Source organism: Mirounga angustirostris, unplaced genomic scaffold (assembly GCF_029215605.1).
Source record: "Mirounga angustirostris isolate CCGP_5_RB_7025 unplaced genomic scaffold, mMirAng1.0.hap1 SCAF_8, whole genome shotgun sequence".
NCBI classification, from domain to species: Eukaryota; Metazoa; Chordata; class Mammalia; order Carnivora; family Phocidae; genus Mirounga; species Mirounga angustirostris.
In genome coordinates, this window is record NW_026991716.1 from 92,557,596 (window position 1) to 92,576,048 (window position 18,453).

At 39.8% G+C, this 18,453-nt stretch overlaps 1 protein-coding gene across 10 annotated transcripts in view; it reads right to left on the minus strand.

The window, feature by feature from the left end:
- The window catches only part of PDSS2 (decaprenyl diphosphate synthase subunit 2), a 278,138-nt gene that overhangs the window by 53,316 nt on the left and 206,369 nt on the right, over positions 1-18,453 (minus strand). For 8 of the 10 annotated variants that reach the window (XR_010413718.1, XR_010413719.1, XM_064597946.1 and 5 more), the window contains one exon: positions 2,295-2,327. Coding sequence is in view for 8 of the 10 variants with exons in the window: in XM_064597946.1 (XP_064454016.1) it covers positions 2,295-2,327 (33 nt within the window). In the remaining 2 variants the exon portion in view is untranslated. Of the gene's footprint in view, positions 1-2,294; positions 2,328-2,887; positions 7,636-12,539; positions 18,432-18,453 lie in introns of those variants that run through there. The other 2 variants (XM_064597947.1, XM_064597945.1) reach the window with 2 other exon arrangements.

Consider the following 18,453-nt stretch of genomic DNA (forward strand, 5'->3'; position numbering starts at 1 on the left):
CCAAACACCATGTTAACCACTGAGTATACAAAGACAAATAAGACAATGTCCCTGCCCTCAAAGAGCTCACAGTGTATAGTCTGTCCCATAAATGGGGCATTATATTACAGAGTAAGTACAATGACTGAGAGATGCACGAAGTATTAAAGAATGAAGGAAAGCACTTAATCCAGCCTGGGGAACCAGGGAGGACTACCTGTAGGAGATGGTCCTAACTGGAGCCTTACAGAAAGAACAGGGGTAGCTGATAAAGAGGGAAGGGCATTTCAAGCAGAGGGGACAGCATGAGCCAAGGCCTGGAAAACAGAAACAGTACGTTTTGTGTGATCTGGTGCTGCTGGAACACAGGGTAGGAAGAGATGATGCTGGAGAGTCCCTCTAGGGGGTGAAATCATCTAGCAAGCTTTGAATTTGCCTTATAAATGACATGAGCCAATGGCAGGTTTTAAGCTGGAGTCTGAAACTGTCAGGTTTATGATTTAGACATTCCAGTTGGTAATGGACTTGTGATGACAAAGTTAGGAAGACCAGTCAGTAGGCTTTCCAGTGGTCAGGTGAAGAAATTCAATGTAAGTAATGGAAGACAGATCAAGAGGAGGGGCTGGATTTAAGAAAACGTAGGATACCAAAATGGCATGACTTGGTAAAGAACCTGGGGGTGAGGGAGTAGGAACTGTCAAGGGTGACTTCTAAGATTCTCACAGGGTTGACTGGGGGGATGACAGGAGAGAGAATAAGTTAAAAGGACAAGAAATACAACATGAGTGGACACTGATGTAAACCATGGACTTTGGGTACTGATGATATGTCCATGTAGTTTCTCTGACTGCAACAAATATATCACTCTCCTGCAGATTACTGATAGTAGGGGAGGCTGCATGTGCGTAGGGTCAGGGGATATGGTAACTCTTGATACTTTTGCCCAATCTTCTTGTGAACCTAAAACTTCTCTAAAAAGTAAGGTCTATTTAGGGGTGCCTGACTGGCTCAGTTACAAAAGCATGCAACTTTTGATCTGGAGGTCATAAGTTTGAGCCCCACATTGGGTGTAGGGGCTACTTAAATAAATAAAGCTTAAAAAAAAAAAAAAAAAAAAGACCAGGGATGTCAGACAAGATGGTGAGTTCAGTTTAAGATGCCTGTGGGCGACCCAGGAGGATATGTCCACAGCCCGAGTTTGGGTACATAGGGTCAAGTAGACATCTAAGAAGAGTGATGCATATGGAGGCCCTCAGTTTAGAGGTGCTCTTATCTAGTTTTTCTGAAAGGAAGCAAAAGTTTGTGAGACAGAGAGAAGGAGGAACTGCATCTCAGTCAAGGAAAAGAGAGCAAATGCATGGAGCCATGGGTGTACCCCCCCGGGGACTGTCAGGAGAGCACGAGGTTCCAGATCAGCCCTGAGAGATCATCTTGGGTTTCAGTTGTCCCACTGCGAGCAGAGCCCTTACAGCTTGTAGTTCCTCCTCCTTGTCTTTGGAGTGCAGGTGTGCTCATACCCAGGATAGTCCTGATTGCTGCATAAACCAGATGGTTAGCGCCTTCCTTTAGCCAAGTAGCTATATGCAGCCCATGCACCTGCTACAATGTTCCATTTCTCCCCGGGGGGAGCACAGAATGTGACCCAAGTGTGTTCGGAGGCTTGCACTGGTGCACTGCAATCTGAACTCTCACAGCGGTTTTTAAACAAGGCTGTGTGTCGGAATGATCTGTGGAGCCTTTTTTCAAATACTTCCTTCCTGCCCCTGCCCTGCTCTCCCCACCAGGGGATTTTGATCTTGGTGAAAGAGGGTGTGATGCTGCACCTAGGCATGCGTGTTTTCAAAAGCTCCACAGATGATGTGAAAACTACTACTTTTAGGAGTCTGAGTCTGCTCTGTGTGGTGCTTCTCACGTGTTATCTAATGGCGCTAAAAGCCAAAGATGCCAAAGGCATCTTTCTAGCAACGGTGAGTGATCTTACCCAGTTTATTTTTCCTCATGGCACTTACCACCACATGACTTTATATGATGTATCCATTTAGTTGTTTATTAGTTATCTATCTCCCACACTGGACTGTAAATGTCCCAAAAGAAAACACTTCATCTGGATTACTGTTGTAGTCTCAACACCTAACAGTGTTTGGGATGAACTAGGCACTCAGTAAGTACACTTACCTGCTAATGCCTGTTACTTAACAGGGAGTGTCCCCCAACTTTGAAAGGGATGATTCTCTTTTGACCTTTCAAATATAAACAAAAACCACACACCAAACTGAAATGTATAAAACTGTATAGTATATATAAAATCTACTTACCTTAGCATAGTCTAATCTTCCTTTTTCTTGAGCCTAAAGTAGAAAGAAGGGGAAATTAATTTGTTAGTTCTTCAAAAATTATTTAGTGCTTCTATAACTTGTACTTCTCCAAGAACAAAGGTCAACACTCTCTCCCTTGGTCCCCTACCATGTATCTCTTTATACATCTACAGAGTTGTATCTCTATACAACTATATACATATAACACTTTTAAATACACTGAAAAGTTGAAAGGACAGGATACTGAGCACACGTATACATTCTATCTAGACATGACAATGCCATACATCATGACTCTTCACCCCACCAAGCTTCAGCACGTTTTATAAGCACAGAATGTCTCATACATAACCACATGACTGCTATCGAATGTTACAAACTAACAATAATTCCATATCATCTAACATACAATCCATATTCAAATTTCTCCTATTGTCCCAAAAGTATCTTTTATAGCTTCCCCCCCAACCAGAATTAATCAAGATTCACACATTGCACATGGTTTTTGTATCTCTGGTTAGTCTTAAATCTTGACTAGATCCTCCCCATTTTTCAAGAAGTAAAAATAAAAACCATTAACTTTTTCATGAAAATCATTGACTTTTTTTTTTTTTAGATTTTATTTTTAAGTAATGTCTACACCCAATGTGGGGCTCAGACCTACAACCCCGTGATCAAGAGTTGCATGCTCGGGCGCCTGGGTGGCTCAGTTGGTTAAGCGACTGCCTTCGGCTCAGGTCATGATCCTGGAGTCCCTGGATCGAGTTCCACATCGGGCTCCCTGCTCGGCAGGGAGTCTGATTCTCCCTCTGACCCTCCCCCCTCTCATGTGCTCTCATTCTCTCTCTCTCAAATAAATAAATAAAATCTTTCAAAAAAAAAAAAAAAGAGTTGCATGCTCGACTGGCTGAGCCAGCCAGGCACTCTGAAAATCATTAACTTTTTTGATTTGTCATATTATTTTTTCACTGTGTCATTTAACTTGTCCCTGTTTTGCTTGCAAACTGAAAGTTGGGTCTGAAAAAGCTTGCTTAAACGTTTCTGCCATGAGTATTTTATACAAAACACTTAATTTTGTATCAATTCGGGAGGCACAAAATGTCAGGCTGTCCCCGCTCTTAGTAGTGCTATAAATTTGATCACTTGGTTAAGGTGGTGACTATCAGATGGTTCCACTGTAGCAACATGTTTCCTCCTGTATAAACAGTAAGTAATCTGTGGGGCCAGGGTCTCTTCCACTTCCTTTGGCATAATTTTTACTATATTGTATTATGTTGAAAGACCCCCACCTCCACTCCCCACCCCACCAGGGATGATAGAAAGGTGGAATTGAAAATGACATACTAGGGGTGCCTGGGTGGCTCAGTTATTTAATCATCTGACTCTGATTTCAGCTCAGGTCACGATTTCGGGGCTGTGAGATCGAGTGAGCCCCACACAGGGCTCCACGCTCAGCATGGAGTGTGTTTGGGATTCTCTCTCTCCTTCTGCGTGCCCCCCCTGCCCCCGGCACTTTCTCTCTAAAATAAAATAAATCTTAAAAAAAAAAAAAAAAGACATTCTATATGGGGTCAGACTTTATTTAAAATATTTTAGTTATTAAAAATTTAAAATTAACACATATACTCAAATGTATTATATATCTTAACATGATAGAGACAATCAATGTATTAATCTTTGTTGATATATCAGCTCATTTTTGTAGACTTCAGAATAAAACTCCTGCTACCTCTGCACAGAGTAAGAACTGTTCAATTTGCAAATAGGTTAGGTCTTGAGACCATTTTGTTCCTAAGTCAAATTACTACTTGAGAGAAAAGATGTTTATGTAACATTGGTCCTGACTCTTCTTGCTTCTTTATAATCTTTTAAAAAATTTATACAAAGATGCCTGCATTTTGTTTTTCTTATTTTCATAATAAGTAACTTAGAAGACACTGCTCAGGTATTAGCACCATCACAAACCACTCTAAGTTAAAATTGTGACTTGAATGTTTTCTATGACACAAAAGGCTTCTGCAACCAATGTAATATAACAAAGAATTTGGAGTTTTCAATCTGCTCTTCAAATTTTTTAGGGATCTAGATTTTCAGTGAACTACGAAGAGTTTGAACTTAATCCTGAGATGCATTATGCCACAAGGAATAGGAGTCAGTTCTTGCAGAAATGTAAAAACTAGGCTTATTCTTCTCTCTGCTCAGATATTTTATATTGACTTGTGTGTCTGTGGACATCTTCTCCCAAAATAGTTTTGTCTACACTGAAAATCCCTCTTTCTCCACTATAATATCTGCAGTTCATAGGGAGCCCTTGTGCATGTCTGTATAGATGTACTCATGACCTAGCTACTAAACTTTGTCAGTACGCAAACAGGAACTGGCTTTGATCCAAGTAATAATCCATGGCTTGTGACCAAAATTTTAGCAACAGCATTTCACAATTTGCTTAGTCTTTGAGTTCTCAAACTCCCAGCTGTCTCTTAAATTCATTTTAGGTTAAGAGATAGCTGACATTGAGGTTGATCCTGTGGTCACAAGCTTCCCACCTTTTCAATTGTTCATCCTTTCTCTTGTCTCTTGCTGATTAGTATGGATTGCTCCAGCACAGGACTTTTCAAATGATGCACAAACTGGGAGCTCCACAGAATTGTTCCTGTCAAACAACTCATTTCCACAACAAATTTGCCATTTCCTCACTACTTTCAATTCTGTTCCTGTTCTAACCAGCTCAACATTCAGCATCTTTCAACATTCTTATCTTTCAGTGTTTAACAGAAAAGGTATGTTAAAAGTGTTGAAAGTGGTATTTGTTGAAGGCTAGGAAGTTGAGGAGCTTTTGTATCTTGAGATTGCAAGGTAAGGAGAGAGGGAGAAATGATATAATTTACAATGACTTAGGGTAGACTTTTCCTTTTGGAGGTTATTAGGTCAGTTTCCAGTCTGTCTCATAAAAACAAAAACAAAAACAAAAACAAAATCCCAACAGCTGTTTCCTCAGGTAGGAAGAAGGAATGTAATGTTGTTCATAGATAAGAACATTAGAGTGGTCCTATCAGAAATTTTTATAAAACCAATTTTCCCTACTTGGATTATAAACTAATTATCTTAGAGAATTCTATTATTTTGAGGTACTTGTGCTTTATCAATCACAAGCTATTTTCAAACTCTCTCATTTTATTTTGTATTGCTAGCTTGGTTACCACCCTTTCAACCAGTAGAGACAGACTTTGTTGGAGATGGTGGCAGAGAATCACCATGTATGGAATCCACATCTGTTCAGTATCAGCTCTTCAATGTTTTGAAAGCTGAGAGATTAGAAGCCTCCATAAAATGACGACCACCACAGCCCTTACAACCTGAACAGACGTCAGCTGTTGATAACACAGCTCTCCTAAATGTCCTTTTTATTTTATCACAACAAACATCCTAGTTCTGTGAAACCATTTCATCCTTGACTGCTTTAGCTTGTACCTAAAAGTATGAGTTATTTTATAAAACAAATATTATGACTATTTAAATCTTTATAGGTATATAATATGTATGTATTTCCAGCCATGTGTGTTAATATCTACATAGGTCATCTACACACCTAAGAGTATACACATTCGGATACAAAATTTTTTTCACAAAAGGCTTTTAGAGGTTATAAAAATACAGCACAGTAGAAACCAATGGAAATGATGATTTAATCCCCTCTATAAATAATACTTCTCATTAAACATTACTTATTCTATTTCTTTTTGTGAAACAGTTAATTTGGGAGGGGCCATAGTTTCTGTTTGATCGGATGATTGTTCATTCACTAAATTCACCAGGCACCTCCCACGTGTCAGGTACTGCCTAGGCACTGGAAAAGGAGCCATGAACAGAACAGGTAAAAATCTCCGCCCTCATGAAGCTTATATTCTAGGGGTTGCACAGCCTTGTTTAAATGGGCTTCACATACAATCTCCCTCTAGGACTTAGGCTCTATGAGAATAGACCAACTTTCTCTCCTGCTCACAACTGTATTCCATGTCTAGATCAGGATTAGTATAGAGCACATGGCCAATAATATCTGGGGAATGAACGCATAGATGGATAAGTGCTTTTTCTTTATATATGTTGGTTATGTCCTGTCTATTCAGGAAACTTACGAAGCAAAGTTCATCATACTCACTCCTAGTTCTAGGAAAGTTGGGTGTTTAGATTCAGAGTGCCAGGATGTAGTTAATGTGGAACCATTAGCTGATATTTGACAAATCATTTTTACCTGTATTGAACAATACCATATGTTCACTTTACTGCCCAACTGCTGTTTATAAGTAGGCTAAGGACGGAAATCTATGGAATATAAATTCAAAGAATTCATGAAAATCAAACAACAAAAAGATAGAATAGAGAAGAGTGATCTAGTAGCCTTCTCATAGACACAGCAGTTTAGTTTAATTAAGTGCCTCAACCTTGAAAGCAGTGTGTTGAAGTAGAAAGAGCCCGGAACAGACACCTCAGGACATTTCAAGAGCCACAACTCAAAGCTTAGGGTGCTAAGGACACCTTGTCTATGGAGGAAAGCAAGTGGCTAATATCTTGATGGTGACCACTCCAATAAGCACTGTGACCTCCTGGGAAGATGTGATATGCTGGGTGTCAGAAAATATGGTTTCTAGCCCATAATACATTAATACCTCCAACAATTTTAAAAATTTTCTGTCCATCTTCATTTTCTTATCTGTAAAATAAGAGTATTTACTAGACCCTATGTTCCCAAATGTTGGGCTCTCACAAATGCTGAACTGGCTATTGGAATCACCTAGATAGTTTGTTAAAAACGCAGTACCCTCGCCCTGAGTTTCTGACTCATTTGAAGATCACTGGTTTAGACTGTGTCTAATGTTCTTTTCAATTTATTCTTCTGTATGCATCAGGGTTCACTTCAAAGGCTAAACGAGAACAACTATATAAACTCCTTAAGTCTCAAGGAGAATGGAGTGTTATAACTTTCCCCTCTTTTTCTGACATCTGCCACTTATCATGTATATTTCTAGCAGAGCAAGATATAAAATAACTTTCTCACTGGAGCCCAAAATAGGCTGATATAAAATAAATCCAGACTGTATTTCAACAGCCAGCAGTCCTGAACCTCTTCCTGCCACACTGTTCATCTCCAGAAGCCACTGTGAATTCTCCCATACACGACAATTCCCCGTGGGCTTCATTACTAGGGTCTTTAAAAGGGATTCACTCATCTTTTTGCCTCCTGTAGGTGTGCTTCTTGTCAATCCAGGTCAGGAGAAAAGAAAGTAATTTTTCCCAGTCTTTAGCAGTTCACAGAGAATGTGTGGTTTGAACCTTGTTTTATCTTAAAAAAAAAAAAAAGTGAAAATAGACAAGATAGTGTGCCAGTGCTCATGACACCAGAGGCCTCCTCAGAAAACTACAGTGAACACTGTAAAACAATATTCTGTACAAAAGCAAAAAAAAAAAAAAAGCCAGCATTCTGAGTGAGAGGATGCACAGAGGGATTAATTCCAAAGGTTTATATACCAGTCTCAGCGGACCAAAGGCAGATTCCCCGTTGGTAAGTAATGGATGTACAATACAGTCTTTTAAGAAACAAATGCTTTCTTATAAGTCAGGTAACAAAGAAGGATTGGATGACATAAATGAACTGTTCCCAATTTTCAACTACTACTATCTGGACTTGAAGGCTGGATATGGAGAAACCTTTTTCTTTTCTTTTTTTTTTTTTTTTTTTTTAAAGATTTTATTTATTTGACAGAGAGAGACACAGCGAGAGAGGGAACACAAGCAGGGGGAGTGGGAGAGGGAGAAGCAGGCTTCCTGCTGAGCAGGGAGCCCGATGCGGGGCTCGATCCCAGGACCCTGGGATCATGACCCGAGCTGAAGGCAGACGCTCAACGACTGAGCCACCCAGGCGCCCCTGGAGAAACCTTTTTCTAAAAATAGAAAACTAATATTCCACAGCAGGGAGTCCAGAAATTGCTAGAGACGGATCATCTCTACTTATCATGTTATTCTTCCCAAATGCTAGCAGCTATATTTGGGAATAACAGTCATTTTTAAAGAGAGATTCTCTTTTTAAAATTTTAAGGAAAACTACCTTTCTCCTCAAACTTTTATTTTTTTTCCTCTTCAAACTTTTTAGTTTGAGGAGAGAACATCATGGACACCCATTTGCCCTCCACCCACATTAACCAATTGCTAATATTTTGTCATCTTTGCTTTCTCTTTAGATGATCATTTGCTGCTTATCTGAGAGGAAGCTGTAGACATCATGTCTCATCCCTGAATACTTCAGCATTTATCTCCTAAGAACAACGATGTTCTCCTGCATAACCACAAACCCATTATCACATCCAGCAAGTTTAACGCTTCCTATAATGTCTAAGAAGTCTGTATTCAAATGTTTCCAGTTCAATCAATAGTGTCGTTCAGAGCTGTTTTTATCCCGATCCAAGATCAAATTAGAAATCATACATTCTCTTTGGATGTCATGGCTTTTAAATCTCTTCTAATCTACAAGAGTCCTTACACAATACCTTTTCTGTCTTTCATAATACTAGCATTTTTTAAGAGTCCAGGTCAACTGCCTTGGAGAATGTCCCTTATCCTGGATTTGTCTGAGTGTTTTCTCATGATTAGATTAAACGAAAACTTTTTTTTTGGCAAGATAACTACATACATGATGCTGTATACATCTTCATTACATCAGGAGTCATACAATATGTTTGTCTCATTATTGGTAAAACTAAGTTTGTTCACTGCTTCCCTTTGTATTGAATAAGTAATCTGTGGGACGCTTTGAATCCATGTGACTATTTGGTTCCCTTCTAACCATTCATCCAATTGTCTTAACCCATCATCCATTAATAATCCTTGTTTGAGTAAAAGATTACTTTGGTGGCTGCAAAAACAATGACACTTTAAAGGTCAATACATTATATGTTAAAAAAAAAAAAAAGAAGAAGATAGCAGGAAGGGAAGAATGAAGGGGCGGAAATCGGAGCGGGAGATGAACCATGAGAGATGATGGACTCTGAAAAACAAACAGGGTTCTAGAGGGGAGGGGGGTGGGGGGATGGGTTGGCCTGGTAATGGGTACTAAAGAGGCCACGCTCTGCATGGAGCCCTGGGTGTTATACGCAAACAATGAATAATGGAACACTACAGCAAAAACTAATGATGTAATGTATGGTGATTAACATAACATAATAATAAAAAAATAAATAAATAAGATAAAATAAAATTTAAAAAAAGGTCTTTTGCAGGAATATCACTGGCTCCTTTAGAGAAGACAGGTGTTACTGAAAATAAATTCTCTGTGCATTTGTATTGGTATGAAGAGGTGGAGTTTAATTTATACATGAGTGAAAAGGTTTATATGGGAACAGAGGAAGGGAGGAAGGGTAGGACCTCCATCCTCATCCTAGAATGGTTTGGGTAGTGTATGAGGATTTAGAAAGCTTACAAATCAGGGGCACCTGGGTGGCTCAGTTGGTTAAGTGTCTGCCTTCAGCTCAGTTCATGATCCCAGAGTCCTGGGATGGAGCCCTGTGTTGGACTCCCTGCTCAGCGGGGAATCTGCTTCTCCCTCTTCCACTGCCCCTTCTCCTGCTTGTGCTCTCACTCTCTTTCAAATAAATCTTTTAAAAAATTAAAAAAAAAAAAAAAGCTTACAAATCAGAATCTATTAGATCTGCTAGCCCCAAAGTTTAAGCAGTTGAATTTTGGTTTGGTAGGAGAAGCAGGCCTTGTACCAACCCAGCTTTCCAGTTACATAGCGGGAAAGGTATCAGAATAGAAAGGAACAAGGGCGCCTGGGTGGCTCAGTTGGTTGGGTGACTGCCTTTGGCTCAGGTCATGGTCCCGGAGTCCTGGGATCGAGTCCCACATCGGGCTCCTGGCTCGGCGGGGAGCCTGCTTCTCCCTCTGACCCTCTCCCCTCTCATGCTATTTCTCTCTCTCTCAAATAAATAAAATCTTTAAGAAAAAAAAAAAAAAAAAGAATAGAAAGGAACAGGACAGGCTTCTTTGTGATCCTGATCATTCTTGCCCATTAGTAAGATAGCACAGAAGGCATCTGCAAGGAAGTCAACACCATTTAGAACTGGACTTCTCGGGAACCTGATGTTACTTTCGTTTTCACCTGGGAAAGCTAATCTTTGGAGGGAAATGTGAATGTTCAAGGATTAGCTTTTTTGTATTCTCTTCCTCTGGCTAACTGGGAAAAGAGGAAGCAACAGACAGGTGCACAGAAGGTCATGGTGTCCAATTATAAAAAAGAGGAGGATAGAGGTGACTGGGTGGCTCAGACGATAAGCATCCGACTCTTGATCTCGGCTCATGTCATGATCTCACGGTTGTGGGATCGAGCCCCAAGCTGAGCTTGGTGCTCAGTGTGGAGTTTGCTTGAGATTCTCTCTCTCCCTCTCTCTCTCTCTCTGCCCCTCTCCGTGCTCACACACTTTCTCAAAATAAACAAATAAAACCTTTACAAAATAAAAAAATAAAAAAAGAGGAAGGGCTTGTGTTATCTACATAATACATTTTTCTTTATTCAGAAGTCTTGTCATCCTTTTGCAAACCTTTTTTTTTTGCTGTGCTTTCTTGGAATCTGGAAGAGACATGAAATTTAAAATTTCAAACACAGACAGAATCTACCCAGATTGCAGAAAGGCCATGAGCAAGGAAATCAGGCTGAACATGGAATTGAGTTGTTTCCTCCAGTGGCCAGGTTCCAATGTGATGGCCACCAACCTTGATGGTGCACCTCAAGCTCACGATGTCAAAAACCAAACTTATACCAGTTTTTCCACTTAACTTTTCTATTTCTATTAATGGCACGATTGTTCCTGTAATCCAAATTCAAAATCCTGGTTTTGGCCTCTGCCTGCCCTTCCCCAGTACACACCTACCAGCTTCTCCCTATCATACCAATTTTCAGGCCCTGTACATTTTCTCCCTGAAATGCATTTTTTTTGCCCCCAAAGATTTTATTTTAAGTAATCTCTACACCCAAGGTAGGGCTTGAACTCACGACCCCAAGATCAAGAGTCGCATGCTCTACCAACTGAGCCAGCCAAGCGCCCCTCTCTGAAGTGAGTTTTACACCTAACCGCCTTCTTGTCACCAACACTCTGATCGGTACTTTTCTCCCGAACTTATCAACAGGTTCCCCAAAACTTCCTAACCGATCTCCTTCTTTCTACTATTTCCTTGTTCCTTTGTCCTTTAGGATGTAGCCAGACATAGCTCTCTAAAACACATTTCAGACCTTGGCATTACCCGGTTCAAAGACTTTCAGTGTCTGCTCCCTGACCTGAATCAAGTTCGTTTTCTGCAAGCAAACATCCAGAGTCTTACTATTTTAAAGAGTATAATTCAGGGGCACTGAGTACATTCAGAATGTTGTGCAACCATCAACACTATCTAGTTCCAGAACATTTTTGTCATACTGTAGCACATATCAATACTTCATTCCTTTTTACATCTGGATAATATTCCATTGTATGGACATACTATATTTTGTTTATCCATTCATTATTTGATGGACGTGGGTTGTTTCCACTCCTTGGTTCTTGTAAACGTTGTTCTTCTGAACATTCATGTGCATGTTTTTGTTTGAACCAAAGTCTTTAAACATAGGCATTACGTACTATTTCAGAGCAATTCTTTGCCTGTCCCTATACTGCCCTATATTTTTCACATTCGATCCAAACTATAATACGTGTATTTCTTTGAATACAGTACACTTGCCCATCTGCATTCCTTTTTCATGACTTCTGTTGCCTAGGAAGCCTCCCATTCCCATCTTTGCCATCGAGATCTGCTTCTTCAAGGACCCTCTCAGATATCACCAATTTCTCAAATCATTTCTTGACTTTCCTCTGTGCTGTCTAAATGACATCATTACAGTATTCCTTGTATTTGTGTGTTTCTTTTATCCCCTCTTTAAGAGGCCACAGACAACCTACAGGCAATTTACTGCTCTATCTCCTGTAGTCAAGCACTTTGTTTCCTTAAATATAACAGAAAACTTTAAGAAATATTTTAATTTAGGAGATATCTAGAGCCATTTCGGTCTTTGTGGTCTCATATATAGTCCCTTCAAATGCCCACACTGTCCACCCTCTATGATAGAGAGTGTCAATATTATTCCTTTTGAAACAACTCAAAATAAATAATTAGAAGAATATCAGGTAGCATTAATGAAGACTCTTTGTGCATTCTTTTGGTTAAGAATATACATGTGTTATGTTTATGTACACCAGCCTCGACCAGCAATCTCTGCTTCACGTTTTGAATAAGAAGTAACAGCAGGATACCTAGGCATGAGTGAGTTGTAGCTTAGCATTGGTAAAATGTAGTTCACTTAAGGTAGTTTATGGCCGGTTACGACAGTGTCAGAATGTCACAAGACTAAGTGACATTTCCGTACTTTCAGAAACAGCCAGGAAAATATAATCATAATTCCTATCTCTTCAGTGACTTATAATGGCAGCAGAAAACTAGAAGGATCATTAAAAATAAAGCTTGCTGACCTGCAATAGCCTCTGGACTCCCTGAGAGAGTCAGAGCTCTGTGGTTCTCTGAAGGATTCTACTTTCTTTTATTAGGAATCAAAATGGTAACTGAGTAATGACTTCACCTCCCTAGGGTGAATCACCCATTCACTCAGTATTTTTACCTGATCATTATTTTTCAGCGGCTACAAATTTAAATTTAAAATTAAGGTAGAATTTAGTATGGAAACATTGTTCAACAAATATTTTTCAGCTGTTTCAGTTCTGGCCTGGTGCTCTTAACTGCCTCTTACAAAAGGGGTGTGTGTGTGTGTGTGTGTGTGCACGCACAAGCACACAAGTGCACCTGCCTGCTTACAGGTGTGATGGAAGACAGCTACCTAAGCCATCTAATCTTAAGACTTCGGGAGTTGAAGAGGAGGTAGCAGGGCCTGATATGAAAAATTCCAGAAGTTTCTTCTTCCTGGCTTCACAAGGATGTTGAATGGGCACTACGGGTATGTGATCTCCTCTTTCCTTCCCTGTCTAGTCATTAATCTCACTCTCTCCAAGCAGGAAATCGAAGAGTAGATGGGACACAAACCTGTCTGAGTAGAGCAGGGAAGTAATTTTACATGTGATAATAAGAAATCATAGGTGATGGCGCCTGGGTGGCTCAGTTGGTTAAGCGACTGCCTTCGGCTCAGGTCATGATCCTGGAGTTCCGGGATGGAGTCCCGCATCGGGCTCCCTGCTCGGCAGGGAGTCTGCTTCTCCCTCTGACCCTCCCCCCTCTCATGTGCTCTCTCTCTCTCTCTCATTCTGTCTCAAATAAATAAATAAAATCTTTAAAAAAAAAAAAAAAGAAATCATAGGTGACTTCCACATTGGGAGCAACACTTTTCCATTTTTCAGTGTCAAAACTAGGATTAAGCTTCTAATAGAGATTAATATTTTTCTTATAATGCATTTCTTACCTAAGAGACCTATTGCTTAGACTTATTTGAGAGCTGAAAGGGACCTCAGAATGATCTAGTTCAACAGCATCATTTTAAAGAAAATAATAACAAGGACATGAAAGACTGTGATTAAAGTTATACAGATGCTAGCCGAGTCCAAACTAGAATCCAGGTCTTCCAAAACCTGGTCCTCTATGGGCCGTTTCTGCTATACCAACTTGACTTTCTATTTAACAAAACAGAACTGCCATCCAACAGCCTACCTCTGTGAAAACCATACCACACATACTTTTCTGACAAATATTAACTGGATGACTATTCCAAGTAAGTCACTATGCCAGGTGCCATAGGTAATTCAAAGGTGAATTCACTGTTATCCTTAAAGATCCTGAAATAAAATTCAGCACCTGGGGAGGAAAGGGTCACAAAAATGCAGTGGAGGTAAATATCAGGAAAAACAGGAAAGAGAGTACTAGAACTAATTTCAGGATTAACAAGCAACCTCCTTGAGATTTAGGATAGAATGTCCCTCTCGAGTATTATGCTAATTGTGTCCCCTAACTCTGACTAGGGGGCATTCACAGAACAACATTATCATCATCTAGAGCTTTATATAAACATTAATATTATAATTTAGAAGATTAAAATAAACTCAGGTAAGGAGCCTTTAACCTGAGGAATGTTTCCCCTTGCGTGACAAAAACCAACTTCCTAGTTCTTATTTGTTGCAGATGGATGAATCTTCTCTTCACGGTGATCCTGTTCATGACTCAGACAGGAAGATATAAGAAGGGCCTGAAGCTACTGGAGAAAACCACAGCGGCCTGGCGGGGCTGTGAGATGGGCAATAAACTGCCAGTCTTTCCTGAGGGATGAGGATCTAGATAGTATCACAGGGATCCTAGGTTGGTGGGCAGGACATCATCTGCTCACAGACAACATCTCGGCTGGGTTTACTGACCTCTGGACAAGATCTATTTGATTTGAATTACTGCCTAAGGCATTGGCTATTTGGACTAGATATCCCCGTGAAAAGTTAAAATCAAGTTGGAGATAGTGATTTGGGAATATTTTACCAGTTGTTTAGGAAATCCTGGATTCTCATGTTGTCTACATTTACGACTTTGTATGCTTGCAAAGAAACTAAAAATTAAATATGTCCCTTCTCTGTGAAGTTTCTTTAAAATTCACATCTCCGATACATATATATATGAATATATGTAAATAGCCAAGGAAGAGTTGGTAGCTTCCATTCAACATATTTAGCTGAATCTTTTCAACCAAAATGTAAATCTGCAATGTATTCTAATGTAACCCAATTAGAGCTACTAACACCATCTGTATATATATTTTTGGTTCAGCTGTCAAAAAACACACAAATACACCCCAGGAATACAATATTCAATAGTTGTATGATATTTCATTGTACCATACTTCATTTAACCTTTTTCCTTTTTTTTTTTAAGATTTTATTTATTTATTTGAGAGAGAGAGAAGGAATGGGATAGTGGCAGAGGGAGAGGAAGAAGCAGGCTCCCCACTGAGCAGGGAGCCTGATGCCGTGGCTCAATCCCAGGACTCCAGGATCACCACTTGAGCCGAAGGCACACGCTTAACCAACTGAGCCATCCAGGCGCCCCCTTCTTTCTATTTTTAAATGAACTAATTTTCACTTTTTTCCTTTTAGAGTTACTATTTTAGTGCATATTTTAATAGGTAAGTCTTTGTTCACATCTGATCTTTTTTGGAGGATAGATTATTAGAGGTGGAATTACTACAGCAAACAATATGCAGTTTTAAATTATATGTTTTTAAATAAAAGTAAACACATGTATTTAAAAAGCCAACTTTAAGGGACACCTGGGTGGCTCAGTCAGTTAAGCGTCTGCCTTTGGCTCAGGTCATGATCCTGGGATCCTGGGACCAAGCCTCACATCGGGCTCCCTGCTCAGCAAGGAGTCTGCTTCTCCTTCTGCCCTTCCCCCTGCTCATGCTTGCGCTCTCTCAAATAAATATATAAAATCTTAAAAAAAAAATAAAAGAAAAAGCTAACTTTAAGACTTCTAACAAAACAACCTAGTACTCCCCAGACCCTAACAAAACAACCTAGCACTCCCCAGAGCCTATCGGTTCTGTGTCCCTCTGTTTAGCTGTTTGTTCTGCTGTTTACCTTCAAACAGTGCTTTTCCTTGATTTTAAATTTCAGACATTATTTATTGATTCTACCATGAAAGGAATAATTACATTTCTTATATGATGAAACATATTCTTTTTCTCTCCCCTCCTCCCATTGATTACACTCTTTGGCTTCAATCAATATTCTGTATTTATATTTTTATGCTGTATAAATATTATTCTCTAAGCCATGAAGAGTATTATGTTGTATGTCCTTTCTTATACATTTAAAATTTTTTCACAACAGCTAATAACTGCTTATCTTAATCCATATGTTTAGTGTGGCTGTTTTAAAACCTGGCCCAAAATTCTTTGACCTTTTTCCCATTGCTAGGTGAGTCTACAAACTGTTCTTGATTGTGGGTGGGCTTGTGAGTGTTTGATAAGAGTCGACCATGTGTGAGTACTCTGGTTGGTCCAGCAACATGGTCTTGACATCCCAGCCCAGGTGCCAGTGTGAACTGAGTCTCCAGATGATTCCAGTGCCCAGCAATGCTGAGTCACCTCCAGCCTGTGGGTCATTCCAGCTGAGGCCCCAGACATTATAGAGTAGTCATCTCTGTGTGCTGTCCAAACTCCTGACTCAAAATTCAAGAACATAATTACATGGTTATTTTAAATAGCAACACTTAGTTTTCCATGTATCTATTGTTAATTTGTCTTTAATTCTCAACACGGTCAGGGCGCCTGGGTGGCTCAGTAGGTTAAGTGTCTGCCTTCAGCTCAGGTCATGATCTCGGGGTCCTGGGATCGAGCCCTGCGTTTGGCTCTCTGCTCAGTTAGGAGTCTGCTTCTCCTTCTCTTTCTGTCCCTTCCCCCATTCATGCTCTCTCTCTCAAATAAATTAAAAAAATATATATATATTTTTGAAGATTTTATTTATTTATTTGACAGAGACAGACACAGTGAGAGAGGGAACACAAGCAGGGGGAGTGGGAGAGGGAGAAGCAGTCTTCTCACTGAGCAGGAAGCCCGATATGGGGCTCGATCCCAGGACCCTGGGATCATGACCTGAGCCAAAGGCAGACGCTTAACGACTGAGCCACCCAGGCGCCCCAATAAATAAAATCTTAAAAAAAAAAAATCCTCAATATGGTCAAGCACATTAGTTCCATTGTTTTCCTTAGAAAAATTTCTCCTGGAGATCTCTGTCCTCTTGTTCCAATCTGGACTGGAGGCATACCCATCAGCCTAGGATGTGCTTGGAGGAGAGACAGTGTGGCATGTCACTTGTTACTGAAGGATGTGAGCCCTGTGGCAAGGCTGCCTGGGTTTGCATCTTGGCTCCACTACTCGCTGGCTGTGTGACTGTGTGCAAGTTAATTTCTCATGCCTCAGGCTCCTCATTAGTAGAGTGCTTGGCACACAGTAAGTGCTCTTATTGTTGGCATTATTATTGTTTATTATTCTTCCTTTCGTGTTGTCCCGGGAATTCCCACTGCCTCCAGCTTATGTCTGGATCCCCTAGTTCCTAGGTTCCATGTCTTTCTCTTTCTTGGTTACTTCCTTGTCTTAATAAAACACATCACCCAAAATACATCTCTTGAAAAAAGATGCTTGGGAGGTAAAGTTTTTCGAGACTTTGTGTATCTGTTTTGAATTGTCTTTATTTAACACCACACTTGTAATGTGACAGTCATAAAAGTCTAAGTTGGAAAAAAATTTTCTCTTTGAATGTTGAAGCTGTTAGTCCATTGTCTTGAAGCGTTCAGTGTCACTACTGGGAGGCCTTTCTGATTCTCGATCCTTTGTAGGGTCGGTTTTTCTTTTTCTTCCTAGAAGTATTAGGTTCTCTTTTCATCCCCATTGTTTCAAAATGTGATAATGATGAGACTTGGTGTGAGTCTTTTAAAATTAATTATTTAGGGCACTATTTCAATTTGGAAACTTAGGTCCTTCAATTCTCAGGACTTTTCTTTACAATTTTTTGTTGTTAATTTTCTCACCTCCATTTTCGGTTTTCTCTCTCTGGGACTCCTAATAAATATAGGATCTGTCGAATTGGTTCTCTAATTTTCTTATCTTTTCTGTTGACTTTTTGTTCAACTTTCTGGGAAATTTTCACATTTATCTTCTATTCTTCTGATTTAAAAAAAACTCTGCTTTCATATTTTTATTTTATGATTCTGATTTCTTATTCTTGGATTGTCCCTTTTTATGTATCACATGTTCTTATTTCATGAATTTAATGTCTTTTCTCATTGAGTAGATTGATTATAGTGCTTTTGGAATGTCTTTCTTTCTTCACTGGTCTGTTTCCTCCAAGTTCTGTTTTCATCAGTTTGCTTTTGACTCATTCCCTCACGGCACAGGCTTTTCTCAAATTCCAGGGGTTCGGGGCACCTGGGTGGCTCAGTTGGTTAAATGACTGCCTTCGGCTCAGGTCATGATCCTGGAGTCCCGGGATCGAGTCCCGCGTCAGGCTCTCTGCTCAGCAAGGGGTCTGTTTCTCCCTCTGACCCTCTTCCCTCTCGTGCTCTCTGTCTCTCATTCTCTCTCTCTCAAATAAATAAATAAAAT